At 31.0% G+C, this 26,867-nt stretch overlaps 1 protein-coding gene across 6 annotated transcripts in view; it reads left to right on the forward strand.

The window, feature by feature from the left end:
• Nucleotides 1–26,485, forward strand: part of LOC121113673 (arylsulfatase F) — a 54,967-nt gene extending 28,482 nt beyond the window's left edge. For all 6 annotated transcript variants that reach the window (XM_040707514.2, XM_040707515.2, XM_040707518.2 and 3 more), the window contains 6 exons: nt 416–541; nt 10,037–10,333; nt 10,402–10,590; nt 25,033–25,092; nt 25,138–25,265; nt 25,749–26,485. In XM_040707514.2, the coding sequence (XP_040563448.1) occupies nt 10,421–10,590; nt 25,033–25,092; nt 25,138–25,265; nt 25,749–26,341 (951 nt within the window). In that variant the 5' untranslated portion in view covers nt 416–541; nt 10,037–10,333; nt 10,402–10,420 and the 3' untranslated portion in view covers nt 26,342–26,485. The remainder of the gene's footprint in view (nt 1–415; nt 542–10,036; nt 10,334–10,401; nt 10,591–25,032; nt 25,093–25,137; nt 25,266–25,748) is intronic.
• The last annotated feature ends 382 nt before the right edge of the window (nt 26,486–26,867 follow it).

Genomic DNA, 26,867 nt, shown 5'->3' on the forward strand with positions numbered 1-26,867 from the left:
AAGTAGACGTATAACATAATCAAACATGCTCTTATGATACTCTGACGTCATTATGAGGCTGTTTTTGACCGAGATAATACCTCCTTTCTCTTTTCTTTTTAAATATATATCTCTCTTCGTTACTTCGCTAACACAAAAATACCCTTTGTATTTTATTTTCAGCTGCCGATTCCTACCTCTGACTTGATACGTCTTTTTGACAAATAAACGAAACAATAAGTTTTATGAATACTTATGCAACGTTTCCAAAAGGATAGGAATACAACTTCTTGTTGATCCCTTATATATATTGGATATTTTATTATTTCTATTAAATTTTTTGGCTAGCATTTAAAATATAAATGTTTTAGCTATGCTCTTAATAAATAAAAATATAGTTATAAATGCATTCTTTCACATTTGATTGATTTTACAGGATTAGGCGAGGGGAGTAACGGTCCTCCTGTAATTGTTTATTCATCATCAAAAGTGGGTCTTCCTAGAAATGAAAGCACTTGGGCAAATCTGGCACAAAGTCTGGGATATTCTACAAAAGCAGTAGGTAAGTCATAATTAAGTTTCTACTAAATTTTTTATAAAAATCCATCAATCAGAATGATATACAATTAGTATATCAATAAACTCTATGACGTCATTCGTATGATATCTGATACATGAGTTAGAATCCTCGATTTGAGCCGTTTAACAATTTTTTTGGCGCAAAAACTTCATTGCTGCAATTCTAAAATATGATCAATGGATTATTAGAAAATAAAATACTAATTATGCCCTTCCAGTGCTGCAACCTCTGCTTGAAAAAGTGTTAAAGTATCTGCTTTTTGAAAAATTAATAACATTATTTTAGGGATGTTGTATTTATGTTTCTGTCTCAGTACTCTAAACGTTGATTGTTTAATAAAAATTAACTCTTGCTAAACTGTACACTATTCTCAACAATTGTTGAATAATAATTCTAATGTTTGGAACATTTGGTAAACTACCAACTGATTTTGGGCCTTATTCTCTCTCTCTTTTAAGAAAAGGTTGCGTGATAAAAAAAGTAACAAAGTGATAAAGACCAAAGAAAAAATTGGACTTTATAGGTCATAGAAAAATAAGGATCATTTAAAATTCGGTCTAGAAGCGAGTGTAAACGTAGAGGAATTGTGGAGGACGTCATATGAAGTTAAATGTGATGCATGAATCATATTTGTACAACTCACATCAGGATAAGGGAGAAAATTGGTCCATACTTTGATACTGAACAAATCGGTCCAGGATTTGAAAACTATTAAATTTTGGCCTACGGTCTGAGATTGCATTCTGAACCGAAATATCTGTCCGAATCGGTCTATGAAAAATCACTTAAGAAAAAACCCAAATCGGTCTTGGACCAAGTCTAAACACCATTCCAAAGAACAACAAAATTTGCTCACGAAAAATTACTTTGTACTTATATAACTAAATATTTATACAAATTTTGTTGTTATATAATAAAAAAATTATTCACTGGCTATACCAATGTGACTAATGATTGGATATTGGTACTAATACATACTCTTTATTCTATTTTTTATCCATCAAATGTCCAAAAAGGATTTTTCATGGATAGGTTTTGCTTTGAAAATATGTAAAATATCGAAAAAGTTATTTGTTCATGTCGTTCCTTTAAAAGTATCGAGTTGAATCGAGATGTAGGGTTTATTAAATCAAATATGTTATAATGGAGGTATATCTTTCAACATTACCTGGTGGTCCATTGGAATCTGAACATTTACTAATTCAATAATTATTGAAGGTTGAGCACTTGAAATTAATTCATATTTTGATACATTAAAGCATAAACAATATAAGAAACCTGAGCTCTCTAGCTTACGTACAAGTGGAGAAAATGACAGTTGAATGGGTTTGACGAATTTCAATTCGCGCGCTCCTAGTGGTTGGGCGTCTTCAGGACCACCGTCAACCCCATCATCAAGTCCAAAATGCTGGAGAGGACGAAGGGTTCCGTCAAAAAGGACAAACTGGACTCGGATGAGTTAAAGAAAACGGCTAAGGCCAATCCCCTCATGTCCATGAGGGCCCATGAAAGAGATCTCGGAGTTTCACACAAGACTACCAAGAGATCTATCAAAAAAGTGGGTGGAATTAGCCTTGTGAGGGTAGATAGGCCATTTTTGAAACCAACAATGGGAAAAACCCATCTCTTCCGTTAAAGCTGGGGTTCCCAAACTTTTCAGCCTGCAATCTCCAAAATAACTGTGACCCGTTAATGTTGCACACAGCCAGGTGCATTCACTGTACGTGCAAGCAATTCCCTGAGAATCATGCAGTTTGTGAAATTGATGTGTGGCGCCACTTGCAATAATCTTGCTTTCCTTTTCCCCCTGCAGCGCTTTAGCCCCGTCCGTTCACACACCGATGCAATTTCCCAATATAGTCTTTGTTCTCATAGTTTGCGGTCAAGCTTTTCAAAAATGTCCTCACCTGTGCACATTCCCTCCAGCGGGGAGCAAACAGATTTCCTCATTTAGTTTTTTGAGTAAGTAAAAAGGGGAAACCACAGAGAAAAAAACTGATGGGAAATGTTTAAGCTATTTTATTTAGTGACTCTTATTTTGAAACAGTACCAGTAGGATGTGCAGAACTAAACTACTGCAATGTCTCCTATGTCTTTTTTAGGCTGATGCCTTATTCAATACAACAACTAAACGCTCGTCTACAATGTCATTGTTTAATTCTAATATCAACTCATATGTACATATTATACAAAAAAAATTATTTGTATTTTTGAATGGATTTTGTGACCCTGCATCTGTGTTTTGCGACCGATTCCGAGTGATCATTTACAGAACTAATGAAAAGCCGGTGTGTATGGATGACGTTTTCATTATTATGATGAATTTTGTTGCATTTACTTAAGAGAATACTTTGTATAGATAATACATTTGTACACACAAAGTATAATTGAAAACCTAATAATACTCATGTATTTGATTCTATTAATATTAAAAACCACTATAATTATATTTATTTTTATTATATATTAAAACTAATAAATTTGTACTGAAGGAACTAAATATTATATTATTAAGTAAGATATATAGATAATAATTAATTGAAATTGATGAAAAACTAAATAATATCTTCATTAAGAATAGAATTGAAAATAAAAAATAAGGCGGAAAGCTAATTCTGCTGCGAAAAGTGCATAATTTTTCAAGGTATGAGACACTTCTTAGGTTTTTATTGAGTCCGATTTATCATGGTTCTGCTAACAATGCCCTATACTATTCTTTACGATGCGAGTTTTTATTTTACCGATTCCAACTAACCATGCACTGAGCAAATGAAAAATGACAAACTGATGTATAACAAAAATTTATCCACTCTGATAAAACGTAGTTCGAAGGGTCAACTGTAACATTGATTAGATATTATTTATAATTAATATAAAATAAGTACATAGATTGGTAATGAAGGGATGCGTAACTTTTTCCCTTTCTGTTTGTCTGCATTCCCGGAGATATGTATATTAAAATTTCTATACATGAATAGTTTGTCTCATATTGGAGATCTCTCATTACATGAAAAATATTCTTCCTTCTTAAGGGTTTCAACATTCATCACGGATATAACCAATCCAATACACATGAAAGGAGTACTATCATACATGATAAATCAAGGGATTTATATATTGTCTCTTTAGTACTTAAAAGTGAAAGTTTACTAATAATTAATGAAGTTCCGTGTATATGTATCATATCATCAATAAAAAAAATACACGCTCCTATTTTTAAATGAGCTAAGAAATGATCTGCTGTTATACTGAATTCTTTTTTGGTTATTTCCATTTCATAAATATTGGTTCATTGCTGTTTACATTTGGTGAAACTTGAGTTTTCTTTTCGTATCTTTAATGCCAGTCAATGGAGTAGCGTCTATTGAATTTTCATCAAGGGGTATGTCATCACGATTATAAAAAAGAAAGAGTAGATCATAAGTGAAATGAATAATTACCCTATTTGGGAGCTATGTCTTCCTTAGACCCACGATTTGTAAACACTAAACTCACCTAGTATATCATTTACGTAAATAAGCACTGGAGCACTACCTTAGTGTACATGATTGGAATTACAAAACCAATAAAGATGGCGTCCACAATGTAACTAATAGTTATAAGTATTACTTATTAATCATTATCTCTCCAAACACGTTGCATTGTTGTTGTTTTTTTAATAGTCCCATCATATTTGCGCATGCCCTATCCTGCTTACAGGAGTCCTTGTCATAATGTATTGAGGGAGGACGAGTCTGAAAACTTAATCAAAACTAATTACTTGATACGATTCCTGTTTTAATTATTATATCATTCTTTAATATTTTTTTATAGTTTTACATTGATTTCGATAATGAATTGTTTTTTTTTTTTGTTTTTTTGGTGATTTTTTAGCATGTAGATTATATTTAATTTAAGCCTTCTTTTTAAACTTGGAACTTCAAATATATTTCAAAATACTCTACTTTGTCGTTTCATTAGTTATTATTCTGAGAATATCGTTCACAATCAATTACAATTTCATGGAGTGTGACGTTTTCAAATCTACTGTAACGGATAAAAAAGACTAAGTCCTATAAACGTATACGTAGTATACCTTCATTAAGCATTTTGCTAATAAATACTTTCGTTATACCCTCAAAAATCATAATAATGCAGGCAGCTGATAATCACATCAGTACTTTAAGAAATGATACCATAAGTCTTAATATTTTATGATATCAATACTTTTTGACACCTCTATTATTGATAGTATTGATTTTGATGAAATTATATTGTTAATTAATAAACTATATTTTGTTGAAGTTTAAAATTCAAAGTGTTCAGATTTGAATGGACCACTCTCGGGATTTGAGGTAATTTACCGCATGTTAATCTTAAGCATGCTGTAAATATATTAATATACCTACTGCTTTTTTACTGCTTGTGACGAGGTATACATTTATAATATATGTTTATCTTCGTTTCTTACTATTCTATTCTTGTTTTTTTTTTTTTACTCAAGTGTCAGTATATTATTATCAAATAAACTTTCATTGCATATTTACTTTGTGTATGTCAAATAAGAAATCCTATTATACATATCTATCATTTTGAGCTACAAATACTGTCAATTAAGTCCTTACAAATACGACTTCTATGATATATTTATCATCATTGATGTCAGTTTTTCTATCATTCGTAGTATTAATAATTTATTCACCTGGATAATGGTCTCTTAATGTAATTGCTATTAAAACGAGGTAAAATGTACTTTGTACATACTAGAGTGTTCAGTAAAAACGGATCAAACCGTAACGATAAAAAGTAAGTAATACACAAAGGGATTCTTTCTTAAATGAAGATTTTGGTTGGAAATTTCAAGAAGTTACTATTATTACCAGAGATGGAATGGGACCAACTATATTGAAACGTATACTTAAGTGTTTCTTAATTTTGTACTTTTACTTAAATTAATGAAACAGGAGCACTGATACTTGTTATAAAAAATAATAACGTATGAGTATTTAAATACTTTTGATAGAAAATCATGAAAAAGATTTACTTTGAGAATGTTTTAGAAACAATAAATATTGTAATATTTATTTAATGAACAGTTTGAAAAAAGTTTTCCGCAATGTGTTGTGATGGTCTGTAGCCTGGGGACGTAGTATACATTTTTCACAGCACACTCCATGTGAGTAACATATATATATATTTTATATTAATCAATATTATTATTCAGGGAGTAATATTATTTTAACGCAAGATGCCGCCACTCTTTGTCGCTTTGTTTACAAAATAATATAAGTAAACAACGCTCCTGCTCCATTGTATGTCATACATTTTGAAATGGAGAATCATTCACTCTGAAGGTTTTATTTAGTTGAATGAGTTAAGAAAACCAAAAGTAACTGTTGCTGCTGATTTATTGAAAGATAAAAAACAGTAATTGCAATTGACATAAATATTTCAAGAATATGCCTAATACTTTGACTTAAATTTTCAATGATGTAAATGTACTTAACTTAAGTGCATTTACATGTACTTTGGCCCATTCCTGATTACTACATACAAGTGTTTTATTTGATTGTTAAATTATTGTACAGACAAAAAAAACTAATATATAGTATCCTATTATCTAGATTTTTTTCTTCAAAATATTACGTAAATTATCTGTACACTTTGCTTTTTGAATATTATTCTCCTTTTTTTAAATCAGTCTATGTAAAGATTACTACTCCATATTCGAATCCCGCTCTCTTTTACCTATTTCTGACTAATTAATGGCTATTAGATATGAAGTGATTGAGGGTAATTGAACTTAAACAACCGTTGAAATAATATTTTGAGATTTTTTTTTGACATATCTATTTACCTTGCTGTTCGGTAAAATGATTTTGGTAATAAGGTTGCGGACATTAACGTTTGGGTGAAATCGTTGCCTGGTAATGTAGTTGTCTACATTATTATTCTGAGACGAAAACGTTGAGTTAATATCCTTGTCAAGCCATATTATTGTAAGCAATATGTTTTGTGCAATTTTGTTGCAAATTTTATATTATATTCGGACGATATCGTTATTGAATGATGAAGAAACATGAAAGGATAGAACCCTTCTATTATGCAATCATACACCCTGGACCACGGCTTGTGTAGGTAAACTTATGGGTCCCGAGGCAAGTTAAATTTATCTGCCGCTGTTTCCCTGAGTATCAAGGAACTCTTCTAATATCACAATATACACATCAGGCACATAATGTTATAATAATGTTCTATCCTGACATGTTTTTTTATCATTCAATAGTTTTATCGTCCAAATATAATATAAATTGCTACGAAATAGCACACGTAATATTGTCTTGCAACGAAATTGGTCACAATCATATTACTTACAGTGATATTGCTTCACGATGATATTACCCACAACGTTTTTGTCTCACAATAACAATGTACATAACGATATTACTACGCAACGTTATTAGCCCAACATTTTTGTCCACAACCTTTTACCACTATCATTTTACAGTGAACCATTTATTTTATATCATCAGAATAGTAATAAATAAGTTAAGTTCTTTGAATTACTTCAGATACCCACTAATAGGGATGGCCATTTTGTTAAGCACGGAGAGAAGGCGGGAGAAAAACTTATAGTACTAGTGAATTGAGACCTTTGCTAACATTAGCTGCCTGTTATATGATTATGGAGGGAGGAATTGTATTACTGCCATATGAAAGAAGAGCCTTCAACATTTTTAATTGCATTATGATTGAATTATTTAAGCATATATGTACAGCATGCAGCCGTTGTTTAACAACGAACTTTGAGCCCCTGATCCTGCTGTGTATGCACAGGTAGGACGATGTTCGATGATTTGGCGGCTAGCCAGAAGTGTTTGGCGTCAGTCAAAAAAAGGACATTGATTAACGATGTATTCATACCACAACCATGGAATGAGCAGAGGGCTCTTGATGCAATCTACACCGGCGAGAAAAAGTTGAGATTGCAAACTGCTTATATCTGGCCAAGTCTGGAGGTGATTATGACTATGCTCCGTTCCACACTGCGTTGACCTGGTTGTGATTTTTTTTACTTTGTTGTCACAGTGTTGGGCCTCCAACCCTCCGGACTTGTTTGTGGGGAGCACAGTTGAGCAAAACAACAATATTTCTCCATCACCACAAAATCAGAGCTGATGTCCAGATTCTGGGAGGAATTTATGGAATCTGCCTCTAGATTGTCATCAAGACTTGTTCCTCTTTCTGAGGTCGAATCGAGAGCTTTATTGAGGCCAAAGGCGATTATACTGCAAATAATATATTCTATTTATTCAACTTTCAGTTTGTATGGATTTTTATTGAAATTGGATGATTATTTTAAGGGAAAATACATTTTTATAAAAAAAATAGTGTTGCGGGTTCAATAGAGGTTGCAACCCTGTATTTTATTACTTTGTTGTTCATTTTTTAACAATAATATAAAAGTGGGTAGTAACTCATGATCCAAAGAGATATGTTATCATCACAACAACCAATTAAAGAAGGGAAAATTACGTAGTACATATTGTATTTCCTTTTCTAATCTTAAAATGGTTGTTATTATTTACTCATTATACTTTATTTTCAATTAAATTACATTTTTTTTCATTGAAAAACTATTCACAATAGAAAAGTTGAAGAAATAGTCTTTAGTTGGTCAAAAAAAATACCGGAAAAATAAAAAATGTGCGTTCCGTGTATCGATTAATATTGCTCTTTGTGACTAAAAAACATCAACCCTAATTTAAACAATTCTGAGCGTAAAATTGCTTAAGATACTACGTATACGCGTATATAATATCCGATTAAAATCTTTTAAATGATTAATAAGTTTACTTGACTAAATAAATTTTCATGAAGATGTCCATGAATCATTGACATTCTTTTAAAAATTATATTATATAGAAAAAGAACGTAATTCCGAAATGGATATTGATCTTCCACTTTATAAATTTTCTCCTGTGATATGCTTTTATGGCCAGCTCCTTCTTCTCATAGTTTATATTGTTAATTTAAAACATTTTCCCTCCTTGAATTTGATTTTTTTTTTTTTTTTTGGCAGATAGATTTGTTTATGATAGTTTTTGTGATATTTCAAGAATTTTATATCTCTTCAAAGTTTCCATTCTTCTTTATAGTTGGTCCATCAACAATTTTATGTTATGATACTTCTCAGTTTTAATCTAAACTCTGAATTTCACAGAAATGTATTGAAGACCAGATTTTCTAAGTCCAGACTGAGTTAATTAAATAAAATGCACTTTTTAGATGTAGTCTAGAATATATCGTTGTGATATGAGGTTATTTACAAAAACAGTTAGTGAATGCTTAATTTTTTTTACTAAATACGACATAAGAAGGTTAGCTAAAGCACATTACACCGTTTTTTCAATACCCCTCATATATAAGTGTTTAAACTCTCAAAAAATCGAGAAGAAATATTGATGAGTCGAAAAAATAAGTATTTTAATTTAAATAAGCAAGATTCAATAACTGAGAACACAAATGGGAATCCTTTGGCTTAGAAATACTATAGAAAATTAAGGAAAATAAATTTTAATTTGTAATATTGTTTAACAAGTTATCAATAATAAATTTATATGACTAAAGAATGTTAAGATCGAATCGGGGTATATTAAAAAAAGTTGTTTTAGATTCAACGTATTCCGACACTACGAAATCCTTTGGATTATGATCTGGACTGATAACCCCATATTTCCTTCCCAATAAAGTCATAGCAGTGCTCACTCAACCACTTCAACAACCTTCTGATTATTGTTGTCATAGGGAAGGACGATCTCAAGTTACATAGAGACCTCCTGATTTGAAATCTCCATATTGTTGTAGGCAAAAATCATCGTTCCTCCTCTGTAAATCCAATCCTCTTTATACTTGCTGAAACCTTCATAATGATGCCTAAAACTTCACCAATGTTTATTGATATAACAACGTTTCAAAAAAAAAAAAAAGAAGAAGACGCCATTGGATTTCTGCATCATTACAAAATCGCCGGCGCACACAAGCGTAAATTTGATCTTAACGTCCTGTATTTGATATAAATGGTTCTCTAGAAATACCATGCCGTAGATGGAGAACCATTGATCCATAGCATAAATAAATATCATGGTTCCGTGTCCAAATCAAGCCCGAGTTCGATACTCCACTGGGAAGTACATATTTGAGTAGTTAAAATTTCACTTGAATCATACATTTGATTCAATGGGTTGTTAATTTTGAATACAAACGAGTAAGTATTAAATAATATTATCATTCAGAAAGTAAGGCTATTTTTCTGCAAGACGGGGCCCGTCTTGATTGTTTTCGTAAACAAGCTATTATAAGTAAAAACGTTCATACCCCATTGAAATTTTCTAAGAGAACAAGGTTTATTTCTCTGATACCAGTTACATAAATGTAACTTCAAAGGAATTTAAAATTTATAGATTATGAATTAACAAAATTTAATTTTTTTAATAGGGAAATGGCACATGGGGATGGATGAAATTTTTTGGGGTGATCAGGAGCATGGACCATTAACTCATGGATTTGACTCATTTTATGGTCTACCTTTTACAGTAGTTCCCGGTTTTGAAGGACAACAAGAGTTTTGGACCCTTCAAAGATCTAATTCACAGATTTTAATAACTGTTATTATCCTTCTGTTATTGGGGTCACTTCAAAAAAAAATTAATAAAAATGGTTTTGGTGTCTTATATTGGTTTTACCATTATTTATATTGTTCGAACATTTTGATGTTTTTTCTAGAGAAAATTGGTTAGTAAAGTTCAAAATAGAAGTGCACACCATTAGTAAATACTAATTTAATCATATTTCTTGTATAGGTGGTGGAGAAGTCTATGGATGGAACGATATCTAAACAGTATTTTAGTGTCTAATGAAAAGGTTGTCGAACGTCCGATTCAGCTCAAACGATTGGCCGAACGTCTAACCAATGAGTCTCTCAAGTTTATTCACCAAAATGTTGGTGTCAAGCCATTTCTACTTTATCATGCATTTCACAATCTACACAAGTAAGGCTATACTAAAATTCAATAGAATAAAATATAATAGTTTTAAATAACAGAAATACCCAAACTTGTTTGAATTTCTTAAGTTTAATTAAATAATGAGATATACTTTACAACCCATTTTGAGGAAATAGAAACCAATTAGAGAATATAATTTGCGATGAATAAATACACTTTGAATCTTATATATAGTTCCGGAAATATGTATTAGATCCCTTGTGATTTTGTAAGTTTGTCCACTGACAAAAGGAAAAAACGGTCTACAATGTTAGGTTTATCTTAACAGCGAAATACATTTTATAAACAAAAAAAAAGTGTTTGGAGGAAAACAAATATTGAGTATAATCCCATAAACACCATTTTGGGAGATAAATATGTTTTTGCCTCTCTTCTAAGGGGAAATAACGACTTCATTTATCGAAGGGAGGATGGGAATGTGTAGTTTAATAGATCTTCCAGCACGATAATGCTCCAAAATATACGGACGATGACAACAAAGGAGTGGTTCAACAAGAAGTACATTACGATCTTGGAGTGCCCTTGCCAATCTCTGGAGCTCACTCCAATAGAAAATATTTATCAGTGGAAATCCGCAAGAGATCAAATACTTATTTCCTCCAGTATATAAAAAACAAAATACTTAGTCCTCTAAAGGTTTCCTTGGGGTTATTCGGAGGTACCAAGGAGGATTCATTTGATGTATATTTACTCACTCGTTAATGCTTAATAAAATAAAATAAATTGTTTCATTAAAAAAAAGAGGATAAATAACAAATTTTTATTGCTATTTTAAGGGTTTATTGAAGAAAAAAAGAGGAAAATTTAATTGACCCAGGTTACAAAAAGTGCAGCTAACTATTCACTTTGTATTTTTGAATTATTTATTTATTCTATTAATACTTATATATTATATAAAGAACCACTTACAAAATACTCATTAACATGTTTTTATTTTTCAATACATAAAAATGCACCTCAAGGTCGTACCTTACTAAAAGCAAAATAGGCAATCCCAGGGGTCCTGAATTGTCAATTGCTCCAATATACTGGTAAAAATGATGCTCTGAATTTTAATAAAATAGTATTCAATTTATTCAAATTGTTTTTGTGAACAGCCTCAAAATAGCCTTTAGGCAGTTTTTTAGGACAGCCCCGAAAAGTGTCTAGAGCCAGTATTTTTATTCAATGTAACCTCCAGTTTATTTTCAACAGCCTCCTTCCTTTAACAGTAGAACGATGGATGGTAAAGACCCCTATTAAACGATGGTATCTTTTAATATTTGTATCTGTAAATATGTCACGTTTTGCGAATGATGATGTACCTGGGACTTTCTTCAAAATGTTTTCATGTCTAAAGTGGGCAGAATTCTCTCTAATTCTTATTTGTGCCAGATTTTGTTATCCTTAACGACATGCATTGAATTTCCTAATGAGTTGGTTGATTTATGTTTCTTAGAAAGCGAGAGTTGAGTCTCTTGATTGCATCACGACATTTCTTTAAATGTTATATATACCAATTAGTTGTTAATAGTTGTACATATAGCATCTTGTAAAACTAATAATGGTATTCAAAAAAAAAAATTCACCGACAGAATACTTCAGAATAGTAATCAGACGAAAATGATTGAGGTGATGGGACAAATTATTCATCTTGTTCCATTTTGAAATCCTCACCTTCGGAATTTGAATAGGATGTTAAATCTAATGTTAAAAAACAGCTGAACATATATATTTTCTCACCTTATTTAATAGCAATGGAGACCTTATATAGGCAAATGCTAAGGGTGCCGTTCATTTAGGAGGTGCCATTATGGGAGTGGAGAAAAAGAATGAGCCCGACCCTAACAAGAAGTTTGAGTCGGCTACAATTTTCAAACATGATAGTTAAGTTTTTATTGTTTTCAGAATATAATAAATGTCTCAGGTAAATAATATATTCAGCTGTGTATGAGACTATGATATTGAATACACCTATTGTTGGCTGATATCTTGCATAGAGGGCCAAATTGATTTGGATTGCCCCTGTTCGATTGCATACCAGATCACAATACTATAATAAATCCTCCACGGCTTACTAGGCCCATTCATCATTTTATGAAATAGGATATTATAACTTAGGTAAAATTGTAATTCTCTATGTATTTATTCATTTCTAATTATAATTGCTAAATATTTTGTTAAAATAGGGACCCCACCCCTTAGAGAGAGAAAATAAACGGGACATCATTAGACGTTACTACTAAACTACAAACTGCGTGGCAAACTGTGTGGTTCGAAATTAAAAGAAGAAATATTAAATAAAGTCAAGACCCTAATTGCCCAACCTTTTTATATAATAGGCTGCATTGCCACTTAAATATTTGAATGGGACACAGAATCTACTGAATGAAATTGCATGAAAAATGGCTTCATAAAAAATCTATTAAATAGATATTTGTCTCAAATTAAGGGCAAATCTATTTTTTCCAGGCCAAACTTGTACAAGGATATCCACAGAATTATATACATATATATTTTTTAGGGGGGGAAGGGTGAGTTTAAAAATAAAATTAAAATTTTTTCTTCTATGCATAATTTGAAAAAACTAAGTTATTTTTTTAGAAAACCAAATCCGTAAAAAATTTCCCCAGAGCGATAATTTAAAAAATATATATTTGGGTAGCCCCTGTTTTGAGAGTCTCAGAAAATACGAGATGACGTCAATTTTTTTGTTTGATACTTATAATTATTATGTGGGTTCCACACGTTTTGAAGATATTGTGACACAATTTTGCTAAAAAATACTGCTTGAAGTGAGAATGAGCATTGTGCCGCACTTAAACATTAAGTGTACCGCCACAATACAGCTTGCTCTTTGGACATTCCTGGTATAGACAGTAACTTCATTGTGATAAATTATTCGGTTCTCCCAACGCGAAAGGGAGGATGCAAGCGCTTATGTTGCCCCAAGCTTGTTAGAATAACAAGATTTTTTGAAATACAACTAATTCTAGAGGCACAATGTACAATTAATCCTTATATACATAGGCACCATAAGTACAGATCTGCCAATCCTTTATTTTTGTGACCATTTGAGTGAATAAGTGTGGGCGTCTTCGGATCTTAATTAATTCATATCCCTTTCCATTGAATAACCTACAACTTCAGCGAATATTTATTACTTCATTTATTCTGTTTTATTCATCTTGCGATGTCTGCAAATGATCTTTTCAGCCAAATGCAAGCCTCTCCGTCCAACTGCTTCCCATACCGTCTGTGTTATAAATAATACGTATTAAGCACTCTAGTATGAATAAATACTTTTCATTTCGTTCTTTTTTAGAGAGAGATAAACTGTAAGGGTATCCTCATACTAATTCAATATAAGAGCCAATTGTTTCAATTTTGTAGCACGTGTATTGTATATTGAACTTACATATGTCAATAATAGACATTACTTATTTTTGATCATGCTAAGGTACAAAATTGTATATACGAGTATTTGGTTTGATACATACAAAAATTGCTATTAACTTTACACCTTTTTTAAAGAGTAAAAATAGAAATTGTCTTCAAGTTTGAGAATAAAGGTGTTCTCTTTCCGTATTTTTTTATCCATTAATTTTGATGTTCACTTTTTTATCAACAGTAAATATTTTTGTTTATCGAGTCTTGCGCAAATAAGGACATCAAGTGTGTTCATAATTAGAAGTTTATTTAGCAAAGAAAACAAAGTAGAGTGTTTTGATTTTTCACGAAATTCAATATCGGCTAGTGCGGAAAGCTTGTCAAAATTACCTAAGCAAGATTGTATTGTCCTACAAGGTCATTTTTAGGTCGAACACCTCGATCAAAATCTGAAAGAAGACAAAAACTCATTCATTCGGGAATATAAATAACAAAAAATCAGTTTTAGTTATTTTCAATAAAAAAAATTTAATGGACATTTTTTAGACTATAAAAAGTAATAAAAGAAAGTTTTTCTTAAAAGATGTCCAACGGAACAAAAATTGACAAAAAAGTCAGGGAAATTTCATGATGCACATCTTTTTTTTCCCGAAAAGTAAGATTATAATTTTTTATTTTTTTATTCTCTCTCTTTGCTCCAAACGATAGCTTTAGAAAAAACTTTAGTAATGTTTTTTATAGGTTAGAATAATGTTTATCATAATTGATGAATGAAAAATAATTATTAAGATAATATTATAGGAAAATGAAATTTGAAAAAGTTGCAAAAACAAACAACGCTAATTTGTAATTGGCAGGCTTGGTTTTTGGAAAAAAATGCGAAAATTAAATTTCTTGGCAAAAATTTGAAAAATTACATTTTTTGGAGAATAATTTCAAAAATCCATGGGTGTTAACAAATAATTAAATTTTTGGAAAAAATGCCATATATTTAATTTAAGGCAATTTTTTTTTAATTTGAAGCCCACCCCCTGGGACCGCCCCTGTATATATTGATATCAACAAAGATGCAAATGTAGTGTAGAATGGGGATGTTAAAAGAAAGAAACCGAAAATCAACATGGTCCCCCTGATAATTTGTAGAATGTGTTGGAGGAGGGAAAGAATAATGTTCATGACGTTACATTAGATCAGCTACAGTAAGCTGTGGCAAGGGAGGAAGAAGAACATTATATAAACAAATTCTCAGGTTTGGGATTAAATAAAAAGAAAACAGAAATCCTCTCATTAGGGAGTGGACTCCTGAGAAGGATTCTGAAATTCAGGGGTGCTCGGTTAAGGTTAAGATTCAGGTTGTTGGATTTGATTGGGAAATCCATGGAGAGTCTGTTTCAAATAAAAACTATTTAGAAAGGTTTATAAACATTAGGATAGCTGAATGGAGGAGATTAAGATTGCAGACACGTCCCGGCATGTACAACGTAAAGTTGATTCTTTTAGTGTTTTATGTAGCTACTGCATTGCCAAGATTGGCCAATTAGGCGATCGAAGCTGAAGAATGTTTGGCTACAGAAGTTATATTCAGACAATAAAACAAACAAGGAGACAACTTGGGGGAGGGCTATTTCGGATAGGTCATGTTCTACCTAAATTATACAAGAAGATTTTAACTGACTTATCCTGTAATCCAGAAAAATAATGGTGTTCTGTCATTACTAATATTAAAATCTTTGAATACATTATGATGGGTACACATTTATCTATGTCTCTTCTGGTTGACATATCTCCTTCCTGGGCTGCCTACCAAAGAATTTTGTAGAAAGATTCTACGACGTATGACTCAACTTCTACTGTAGACATTATTCGTCAGTTTAAAAAAAAAAAAAGGTATTCTTTTGACTTTTTGATAGCCCAATTAGTCTTGAGATTGAGGCTCTTTCCAATTAAATTTTAACTATCCATGATATGTTTACATTTTCCAAAGTCAAGTCTTAACTCTGTAAAATTTTATTAACCTCCGCTTAATGTAGCTAAGTTTCAAAAATCCACTATACCTTGTCATTTAAAGATGTTAATTGAGACTCCCATACAACATGATGCAAAGAAAAATTGTCAAACATCTTATAGACCTGCTACAAAAGTGAGAAAAGGTTATAATGGAGTTTCTCACTTTTGTCAAGGAGAATAGGAAATTTACGGCTCAGTTCCAAATTTTGACAGGCTGTATTTGCATCAAATCTTCCTGTTAGGACTATGGGAAGAATTTTAACTCAGTCATCCATGTATTTACAAGATTCTCAGGCATTATCTGGTCTTTGATATTTCTTAGATTTGAATATTGATCTTCTTAATTTGAATAACTACCTTCTACAGTACTCCTTTGCCTACATTATTTTTGGAAGGTCCAAAGGGCAGAAAAAGGTGACCCCAGAAACTAGGGCTGTCTGTTTTGCTCTAGTTAACGCTAAAGCATACATAGTTAGCTGCTTCCCGTCTGGGTGTCCCATAAGCTTTCACTCTCTGCAGAAAATTTTCATCTTCAGCAACATATGCAGCCTTTTCCTTTAGGATCCCCCGTTACGAGGATAGAGAATGTAAATACGCTGCAGACATTGTTCGATTTTTCCCACAATGGTCTTTTTGTTTGTTTGTCTGTTTTAGTTTAAATATTTTCATATTTTATGTACATATATTTTGTAGTGGCAGACATTAAAATATTTTTTATAGTCTGTAAAAAATATAAGTTGTTAATATTGAAGGGCGTGGCTTTGATCTAGGGGGTTAATGTTAAACAATAACGTTTATTTATGATTAATTTTATCTCAATCCCTCTTTAAGTATTTTCTTATTATTTTAATCTTTATATTGTTATGTAAAATTTTAATAAAGCCCAATTTAAAAAAGAACCAAAAAGTTTGACCATTGTCAATGTGATTTCCCACTATCTCCTTGGTCCGAGCAACGCCGGAATACTCTATGCTAGTAAAATAATATAAGTTATACTAGTTTTTTCATGTTTTTTCCAAACGGCTGAAATGTCGTCACTTATAACTTGGAATATAAAGAAACTCAATAAATAAAGTCAAGAAACAGCAATTCCAAATGCATCAAGGTAATCTCACTTTCCAACAACTCAATCTCTTATGTTTAAAAACAACCGGTAACATGGTAATCTCTTATACCAATGACATCTGTTTATAATAATTAATTTTCTACAAAGAAAAGTTTTTAAATCATCTGTAATTCCCTGTGGTAATTTGTTGAGACCCCCAAACCAAAAAGTACGTGTGGCCCACAGATTAAGAACCCCTGCTCTAGAGTGTAGACGTAATACACAATAAAGGATGTCATGTCAATCTACTTAATTGACAGATGAACGCGTTGTGTTTACGACTTGTTTTCCTAAAGCCCGATTTGCATAAATGTATTGTAGTCATATATTTTATAAAGCAAAGTTTGTTTGTTTGAATGTATTATCAACAGCCACAGAGAACACTGTATATAGAGTGTTTGATGTATTTCATATACAATTACAGTATAAAGAAGAAAAAATTTGACTATAATATTCTAGTAGTATAGTATAAAATGAATACAATCTCGCAGGTGTTTAGGTCATAACAATTTAATTGGAATGTCTTTATTGTGCTATATTAGTGTTGTTTAGCAGTCCAGGAAAAACGAGAATAAGCTCTATTTTTCCCTGCTTTAATGGTACTAAATAGTAAGAAAATAAATCTTATTTGAAAAGTATCTTTGCAATATTAAAAAGAAAATTCACAATTTAGAACAAATTATTTTTTTAATAATACAGATGTATTTCCTGACTGAATCCTTGGTCTACCATTATATGTGCTATTCTTTGTTTAGGGTTATGAATATCAATTGAAACTAAAAAATTAAAAGTTGATAGAAAGGAAATTTTGAACTTTAATTTATCAGGTAACTGTAAAAAAGGAATTGTCTACTAGGGCGGCCGAAAACCAAAAAGTTAGACGATCGAATATGGCATGTCATATTTTAATGTTATGCATAAAAATAAGAATACTTAACAAATTTCAGATGGATGTGATTTTTTTTTTAACTGCCGACAAAGGAATTGAAATATCAATGTCACATGTTTTTATTTATATCTAATTTTTTATCCTACATTAAAGTTTAATAGTAAATAAATTACTATATTTTTAATAAATATCTTACTAAGAATAGTTTCGAAAGTATAGTCAAGTGGGTCTCAATCTTTTTTTAATTAACGTACCAAAAATGCAAATTGAGGGCATGTTTTGTATAATATTTCTCAAAATCCAGGAAATATAAATCCTGCAGGATATCTTACTTGTGTTAATAGGATTCTACGTCTATAGGTTTCTAAAAAAAATCTTGATAACTTTATTTGTCTGGTAAATTTTATAATGTTTGTTCATACCCCTATGTAATTTACCATAAAGAAGAATTGCTATGTAAAAGATTGGCCCAGGCATATATTTAAACTATACAATTGATTGACGAGCAAAAACAAAGAGGTTGAAAAATGATTTGACCAATTATACAAGAAAAAATCCATTTTTCTTGTTTTGAAAATGTTCTTCTCAGTAAGATTTGTAATAATAGGACCTGAGATTTGAATAACAGCATGGAAGATAATTCAATCTTCTGTAGCTAATCCTTCACAATCCTACACTAGATTGTTTAAAATATCTAGGTTATATTTAATATTATGAAACTATTGAGTAGGTCGAAGTAAAGGTGACTGACCACCTCCTCTTAACAAAAACTTTATCGTATAAAAAAATTGATAACAACATCAAAAAATGAACAACTGTTTAAACCAGACAATTATCCATTATACACTCAAGCTTTCGAAAGAGCAATTAAAAATGTGACCGAAGCATCATTAAGTTATTACAACGATGTGACAAGGTATGGCTTGTAAAACTTGCATCAATGAAACGTATATCTTCGTTTGATTCCAAAAAAGACTATGCTTCTCAGTAAATTGTGTTTATCGTAATTAAATTTTTTTGTTGCATATTATCGTTTATTTAAATATTGTTATATTTATTATTTACAAATCACATATAAATAAATATATGTTATTGGTAGGGATGGGCATCGAGAGAGTAAAAATTGGGAGCGAAATATATGGTACTATATGATTAAATTTACAGTTTTGGAGGATATAATATAGCAGTAGATTAATAGTAAATTTATTAATTTAAGTATATTTGTGATATTAAGTTAAAGAAGTATGAGTAAAATAAAAAAAACACAACTAAAAAAACGATTAATTATTACAAAAAATATTAATTAAAATTTTTTAAAGTAATTCTACACAGAAAATGAAACAAATTAATAATGACAAACGATACGAAATTAAAGTTATTACCACTAAATGTTACAAATGGATTCAACAAATAATTACGGATAAATGATACAAAATTGAAGTTATTAAAATTAAATATTATAAATGGATCCAACAAATTATTAGGGACATATATAGATTATAAATAAACAATAAGTTATGATACATTTTTAAAACGAAAAAAATATACTAATTATGAGTAGAAATAAATCCGTCTTTTTCTTATCATATTTCAAATTCCATGTAGAATCCTCATTCTTCGTCATCTAAGTATTTTGTAAACCTAAGAAAAGAAAAGTAAATTAATATCTTCTGTATTAAGCACGACTTATACATATCTTAAATAAATGTCACTTTAACATGTTGGAATCTATGGAGCATACCCAATTCTTAACTGGAAGAAACTGATGTTAGACAAACTATTTTTCACGCCATTTGAAGCTAAGACATGCTGTTGTTCTTGACCATATTTTTGTAGTTTTTTAACACCTTATCTCGGAGATTATGAACATTTAGCTATATGTTAATTCTAAATTTGATGAAGTATTTGTTTGATTAATTTTTGAATATTTAAATACATCAATAATAACTTACCCAAGTCTTTACTCAAAGAAACTGATGTTAGCAAAATATTTGAACGTCATTTGTAGCCCTTTGGGACAATACATACTGTTGTTATTGACTATACTACTGTATGTAGGAATAAATATTACATTTTGTAATTGGCATTTTTTGACACTTTTTACTGATAAAAGGGAGTCACCATTTACAATAGGTGTGTTTCTGCAGGTTGTCTCCTCCGAATTTGCTTGGTCTCGCAAATCGTTGTAACCTGGATTTTCATCTACATTTTTTTTTAATGAAATATACATATAAACGTTTCACTTAGTAAGCAAAACACCGAAATGGAGTAAACAATAGAAGATTTCAAGCCTATTAAATTTTCAGAGGCAGGTGTGCTGTTCTGTTGATTTTGATGAACAACAATCTGAATTTTTGCAATAATGAGGTCTCAAAGATGACAGGGATTGACAAAAGAAGGGTTGGGGAGTTGAAGAAGGCCCTAGTGAATCAAAACGACTCGGAATTGGCATTGCTACGACTGGGTGTCCAAGGATATTTGGACTCATCTGCTCCAACGAGCTGAATGTGATTGATAATTTTGTCTGGAGATACCTTGAGTCAAGGATCAAAAAAGATTATTAAAACATAATGAAGTCCTTGATCTACTCAATATTCCTAGAATGCAAGAATCTAGATCAAGGTCTAGTTTCTGCAAGCAGTTCCAACCCCGAATCAAGGACGTTATTGAGGCTAACCGAGGCTACATTTAGTGAATATATTCCAGAATAATTGTATCTGCTGCTCAGTTTGTTTTTTTCTTCTTTAAATAAATCTTAATAAATGACCATTTTATGCTAATTAAAACTAGATCAAACAAAAGGGCCGGATTTTGTTGTTATACCCTGTACGTATAAACGGTAGATCTAGTACAAGCGCCCCCTCTTAAAACCAGCACTGACTGTAGTCCTTGTTTTTAAAGAATCACTAAAATGATATTTGTCTAATTAAATAAGGGTATTACTATATAAAATCAGAAAATATTCGGATTATTTCAGTTTTAAAAACTTTATGACTCTCAATTTTATTTTTTTAATCAAATTAGTAATATTTTATTATAATTTACTTGAGAATATGATTAGCTATTAGCCATAAAAATATAACTGATATAATAAAAGCTACCATTTCAGCAAAATTAAAACATTCAAAAACTCATTCGAGTGTCGGCAGCTAAAAAATTATTCTTCAGAGTTTAAATTTAGCATAATGTTTTTTCAATAGCAAGTTTCAACTTTTTATCACTTTTTTTGGTGTACTGTCTTTATTGGTCGTAGCAACCCCTTTCCCAGGCACCACTTTCGTTTCATTGCCCCCAACTCTCAATTTTACGGTATTATTGCCTGAAAAAGCTGCCTCCGTACTACATCTGGAGCAGAATACTCTTCAAAAGCATATGGCCAAGTTATACCTACTTGGCCATTAGTGGTGGGGTCGACTAACGAATTGTAGTCTTCAAGAAGATCATGAGTGCTATGGGAAACACTCAAAATCGGGGACTTGGCGGTTCCGTATCCACTAAACGATTCAGGTGCCCAGTAGGAATTGTCACAACCCCTGAGCGCTTTGGCTCAGGGGTCATATAGTAGTTACGGTCGTACGTGCCTTTCTTTTGGCATATGTCGACCGGACTCGTCTGATTTACTGTCAAGATCTCAGGAAAGATTTTATCCTCGAAAGAATATTCATCATTTCCTCTGTAGTTTGTCTCTGGTTATGCTCTCAGTTTTGGTTGTGATTGTTGGTTTGAGACCTGTTTGGTTGTTCCAGAAATCATTTCACCGATTTTCTGAATCATTACCTCGTGCAATTATAGTTGTTTCTTCTACTTCTATTTTCAATGGAGTAGTTTTATCTCCACCAAACTAAAGATACTAAAATAAAAAGAGGAAACAAGATGGTTCAAATGAAAAACTATATATATAAATTATGTCCAGGATTCACGTAACTTCGATCAAAAATATAGAATAGAAATACCCTAAATATTTACAGTTATGTATTTAAAAAAAAAAAAAAAAACGTTTATAATTTTTAAGAGCATAATTATGATTCAGATACTATGAATCATGGTTTAATTAACAGCTTATGTTTTTGGTTTATTCTAAAGAAAAATTCTTAATCCTGTCTAAAACTTTAACTTCTATTAAATTAAGTTGGATGAATCTTAGTCAAAAGACGTGATATTACAATGAACTGCGCAAGAGATGAAAAAGTGCATATACAGAATTTTAGTCGAATCAGAATTAGAAATAAGAAAAACATTCTTGATAAATATACATGAAACCTCTTTCCCTTACGGTCTCTTTACCCAAAACGACCCGCTCTATTGTTTATTGCAAAAATAAAGTTACTTTATATTCAGTTCGAAAAAATGGAATATTCCTTGATATAGAAAATTAAAAATATACAATAATTTTTGTTGAACCCTCTGTTGTTTAACTGTGATATTATGTACTCCGAGATTTATAAAATGCTTCTTATTCCTTAAAGTCTACATTTTATCGACAATAATTTTCAGTATAATTCTAAAATATTAAATTTTTTTATATGCCATTCTAGATTTCTTCGTATATTTAGTTATTTTTAATATAGATTTAGTGAATTTAATTAACTACTTTGTAAAAGTATTTTCTTTGTTTTATTTTGGTGTTTATTTTTTACCCAGTTTAATAATCACGTTATAAAAAGTCATTTTTCTGAAATAAGTTACATAATAGTTAATTTTTCGAACGGAGTTTATTTCCATTTCTTACAGTTACTACCTAAATAATCAGAAAAAAACAGTGCCACGTCGCAACAGCCAGGCATACACTTATTTCATTTCTTTCTGATACAATTTTATTTTTATGATCTTGAGTATAGTTATTTTTAACACCATAAACATACTAATAGACCCTATAGACTAACATATCCTTAAAAAATATTTTTCTTATTGTTTTATTTTTATATTCTAAAGGGATAAACAATGTAAAACCTCGTAACTAAGGTATTATTTTTTCGATATGTACTTAAGATAATGTGGAAATAAACAATTTTTTTTTAAACTTATTTGTTTATAACTATAAATAGGTTTATTTTATTAACAATTATATTACATACATCTGTTTATGAAAGGAGATTACATACATAGATTTAATTAGTTGATTGCTAAAAAGATCTCTTTAGATTCTTAGTAATTGGAAGGGATGCAAACAAACAAGGTTTTACCAATCCCAAACATATCCAGGGTATTGTTTACTCAATAGCTTATAATAATTGAATGCAGAGAGCGAAAGAATTCCTGCTGCAAAATACTAAAAATATTTAAACTTTTGTAGACCCCCAATGGTTTACAATGCCACATACTCCATCTATTAATAAGGATAAGTAGGAAAATAAAAGACGACGATTGGATGAACTACAAGTGAAATCTTCCGCGTTATGAGAACTCATATTTTTACCCCTAAAATACTACTGTTTCCTTCCCTTTGGTCACATGGGGACGCGCTAGATACTTAGAGTGGAATTAATCATTGAAAAACAACACTATATTTTGAAATCCCAAGTCTAGGTTTAACTTTTCAACTGATTAGATAATCCAAGTGAAGAAACCTTTTGACAATTTTTAACTAGCCCTTCTTAAACAAAGCCAAACCCAAGCATACAGAGTGGGGCCCCTAGGCTTGCAGTGGCATTAAATTACGATTTGCAATGCATATGCGATCTCCTTCACGTCAGTATTAGTGCTTAGAAGGATGTAGAGACCGTTGCATATCCATTTGCAATGACTACAATATCAATAAGTCCGTTACAGTTCCATACAGCCTAGATGAATCAAAAATTATTTAGCACCAATATGGCTAAACTTTGGCCTGCCTTTATGAGATCATTCTCCAGTCCTGACCTCAACCCCTGGAACTTTTGAGCCTTGGAGAAGAATGTCTGCCAGAACTCTCATCCAAATTTGAATTCCTTTGGAGCTTCCATCATGACAGCATAGTACGGCTGGACACAACCTTCATCGTCAAGAGCTAACTATTTGTTCACCGGTGTGACAAGCCTGTTATTGTTGATGAATGAGGACTTAGATTTATTCAATTCTTCTCGAAGATCTAAAACACATATTAAAACTTTGCCTCTGTACAACCACCTTACACAAGTATGCACCAACAAAACATCTAACCCATTCCAAAATTTTGAAAATAGGCAATATGTTTGGAGTACTAGGATTTACACAATTCATGACACTTTTCATTATATCTTGAAAATTTTGTGGCAATAATTTTATTGCTAACTCATATCTCATTCCATCCCATTTCCCTCAAGAATGTAATAATTTTGCAGAAATTGATCAACTTAGTTTAAGACTTCGGGTACTGTAGTTGTCGTTTCAAGTGGTTTGCACAAAAAAATCGCCTTTATAAATATAAACCATTAATTAAGAAAAGTTTCCCGCTTCTGTTGATGCGTCATGCTGGATACTAAATATTACAAGTGCAGCTGATTTAATTAATAGATTTCTTGCTCTTTAATATATGTACACATGTCGTCTATTCTTATATTGACGGTGCTGTTGGAATTCAATTTGTAATCGGTTTCAGCTCTAAGCATAACTCGAACAATATCTTTGTTTAGTAATAGAAACAACTATTTAGCAATGGGGTTTTGCTTGTACACAATCAATCCCCATAAAAAATAAATATAACAAAAATCCTTGTATTGGTATATTTTTGAAATGGTTTTTTTTAATAAAGAAAACATAGAATATTTTTCTATAATATAAGCTATTATATTGCTTATCACTATGAATGATGAATAAGTTATAAGGGTCTAAAGAAGAATGTCATTTTTTAGCCTTAAAATCCAAAATCCAGTCCAAAAAATATTATTTTTGGGGTTTATTTTTTCTAAAAAATTCCAAAAAATTAAGCCCTTCACAAAATATATAAGCCTCCGGACGCCCCGTGTCCGGGTGAATGAGAAACCCTAATATGTACATAATTATTGCGATGATATTCTTAGATTTAATATATTCAAACTATATGCTAAGTATATTATATAATACTCACATCCATTTTATATTTTCTTCTTACTGAATTTAGGCCTGTACAAGTAAGTGATGAGTTTGTTGGAAAAGGAAGTGGAACACTCTATTCTGATAGGTAACAGTAACAATTCAATCCTCAATATAATAATCCCTTGTTTAGTTTAGTTGAAATGGACTATCAAATAGGGAGGATCCTCGATACGCTGGATGACCTAAGCATTCAAAATAACACAATAGTCTTCTTTGCATCCGATCATGGAAAATTAGGACAAAACTTACCATTTAAAGGTAAATTTACAGGATAAGACAATATGTGGCTCGTCAACACAAAAGCTAGCTAGAATTTTTTTTCTCAAAAATGAGTGTGGATTACATTTGTATTCTACAATAAATGATCCTCAATTTTGATAAAAAATTCTTATTGAATCTTTTGTGCATATACAAATTGCACTTAAAGTAGCCAAAATTGATAGTCTCCATAAAAGATTGAGAAATCGACATATTTTATTTGGAAGACCATATTGGGGGCCAATTTAAGTCTCTAAAATTATTTAAAGTTTCTAAGCTGTAGCTGATATTTTTTTGTTTCTTAATGCATTCCACAGATTTCAATACAAAGCTTATAATTGACGAAAATATGTCCATAAAATATTGTATTAATGATAAAAAAACCTGGGATTTTCTTCCTGTCTAGCTTTTGTTCAAAATTGTTTTTATGTTGACATACCACAATTTTTATTATTTATGTATTTATAATTTTTATAATAATAGGAGGTAAAGGTGCGCCTAGTCTCGAAGGGGGTGTACGAATTCCTGGAGCCATTCGTTGGCCTAATAGAATCCCGAGTGGTTTTGCGATAAATGAGCCAATTTCTCTTTTAGATTTTTTCCCAACTTTGAATCAAATACTGGACACAGACTATACATTAAAGAAACTTGATGGCAAAAGTTTTTATGAGTCTGTTTCGAATCATTCCTCGAGTATTCCAAGAATGCTTTATCATTTCTGTGGTATTCAAATTCATGCTTTGAGATATTATGATGGAAGAGGCTCAATTATAAAGGGAGTTTTTGCAAAAGAAAACCTCAACAGTGACGGCATTTGTAGTGAAGGAATATGCATATGCGCCAAGGCAGCTCTTATTCCTTCAGAACAAATGGATATTTTGAATGTGACCATTGATGGCAAAGAAGAAAAACTCAGTTCCCATGCTGAAAATGAATATCGATCACTCTTTTTGAAAACTTACAATGACTTTAAAAAGGAAAAAAAACCTTCTCAACAACTGGATTCATTTTTTAGGGTCATGCCCATTTATCCTAGACTTCATCCAGGCATTCTTCCGGTGCACATTAAAGAATAATTCTTCATCTTATTTTTGATATAAATCCATTATTCTTCCATTTATGTTATTTGTATGTAAACTATATAATTAAGTTGTAAAATAATGAACACATGTTCATCAAATTCAATTATATTTTTTTTAAATAAAAGAAAAAGCTTTTAATTTCTTTATTTTTTGTTTTATCACATTACGTTTTAACGTAATAGATTATAAATTATTTAAAACGGAATAATATTTAGACTATCAATAGTAATTACAAAAACTTTACAGTTCTCGTTCAAAATTAATAGAATAAAAGTAATTAGTGATGTTGAAACTATGAGCTCAAACGAGTGCCGTACTTTTTGGTTTGTAACCTGATTTGAACCTTTTAATTTTACAAAACTGTTATCAATATTATTTAACTTTTGTGAAAACATCAAAGTATTTACTATTATATTCTTTAGTGAGTGTGTGCACACAAGGGCGTCGTCAGGGTGATTATTTGTTTTCTTAAGAGGGTGGAGGCTTAAGTTTTGGATTTTTTTAAAATCTAAAATTGCTT

This window comes from Lepeophtheirus salmonis, chromosome 2 (genome assembly GCF_016086655.4).
Source record: "Lepeophtheirus salmonis chromosome 2, UVic_Lsal_1.4, whole genome shotgun sequence".
Lineage (NCBI taxonomy): Eukaryota > Metazoa > Arthropoda > Copepoda > Siphonostomatoida > Caligidae > Lepeophtheirus > Lepeophtheirus salmonis.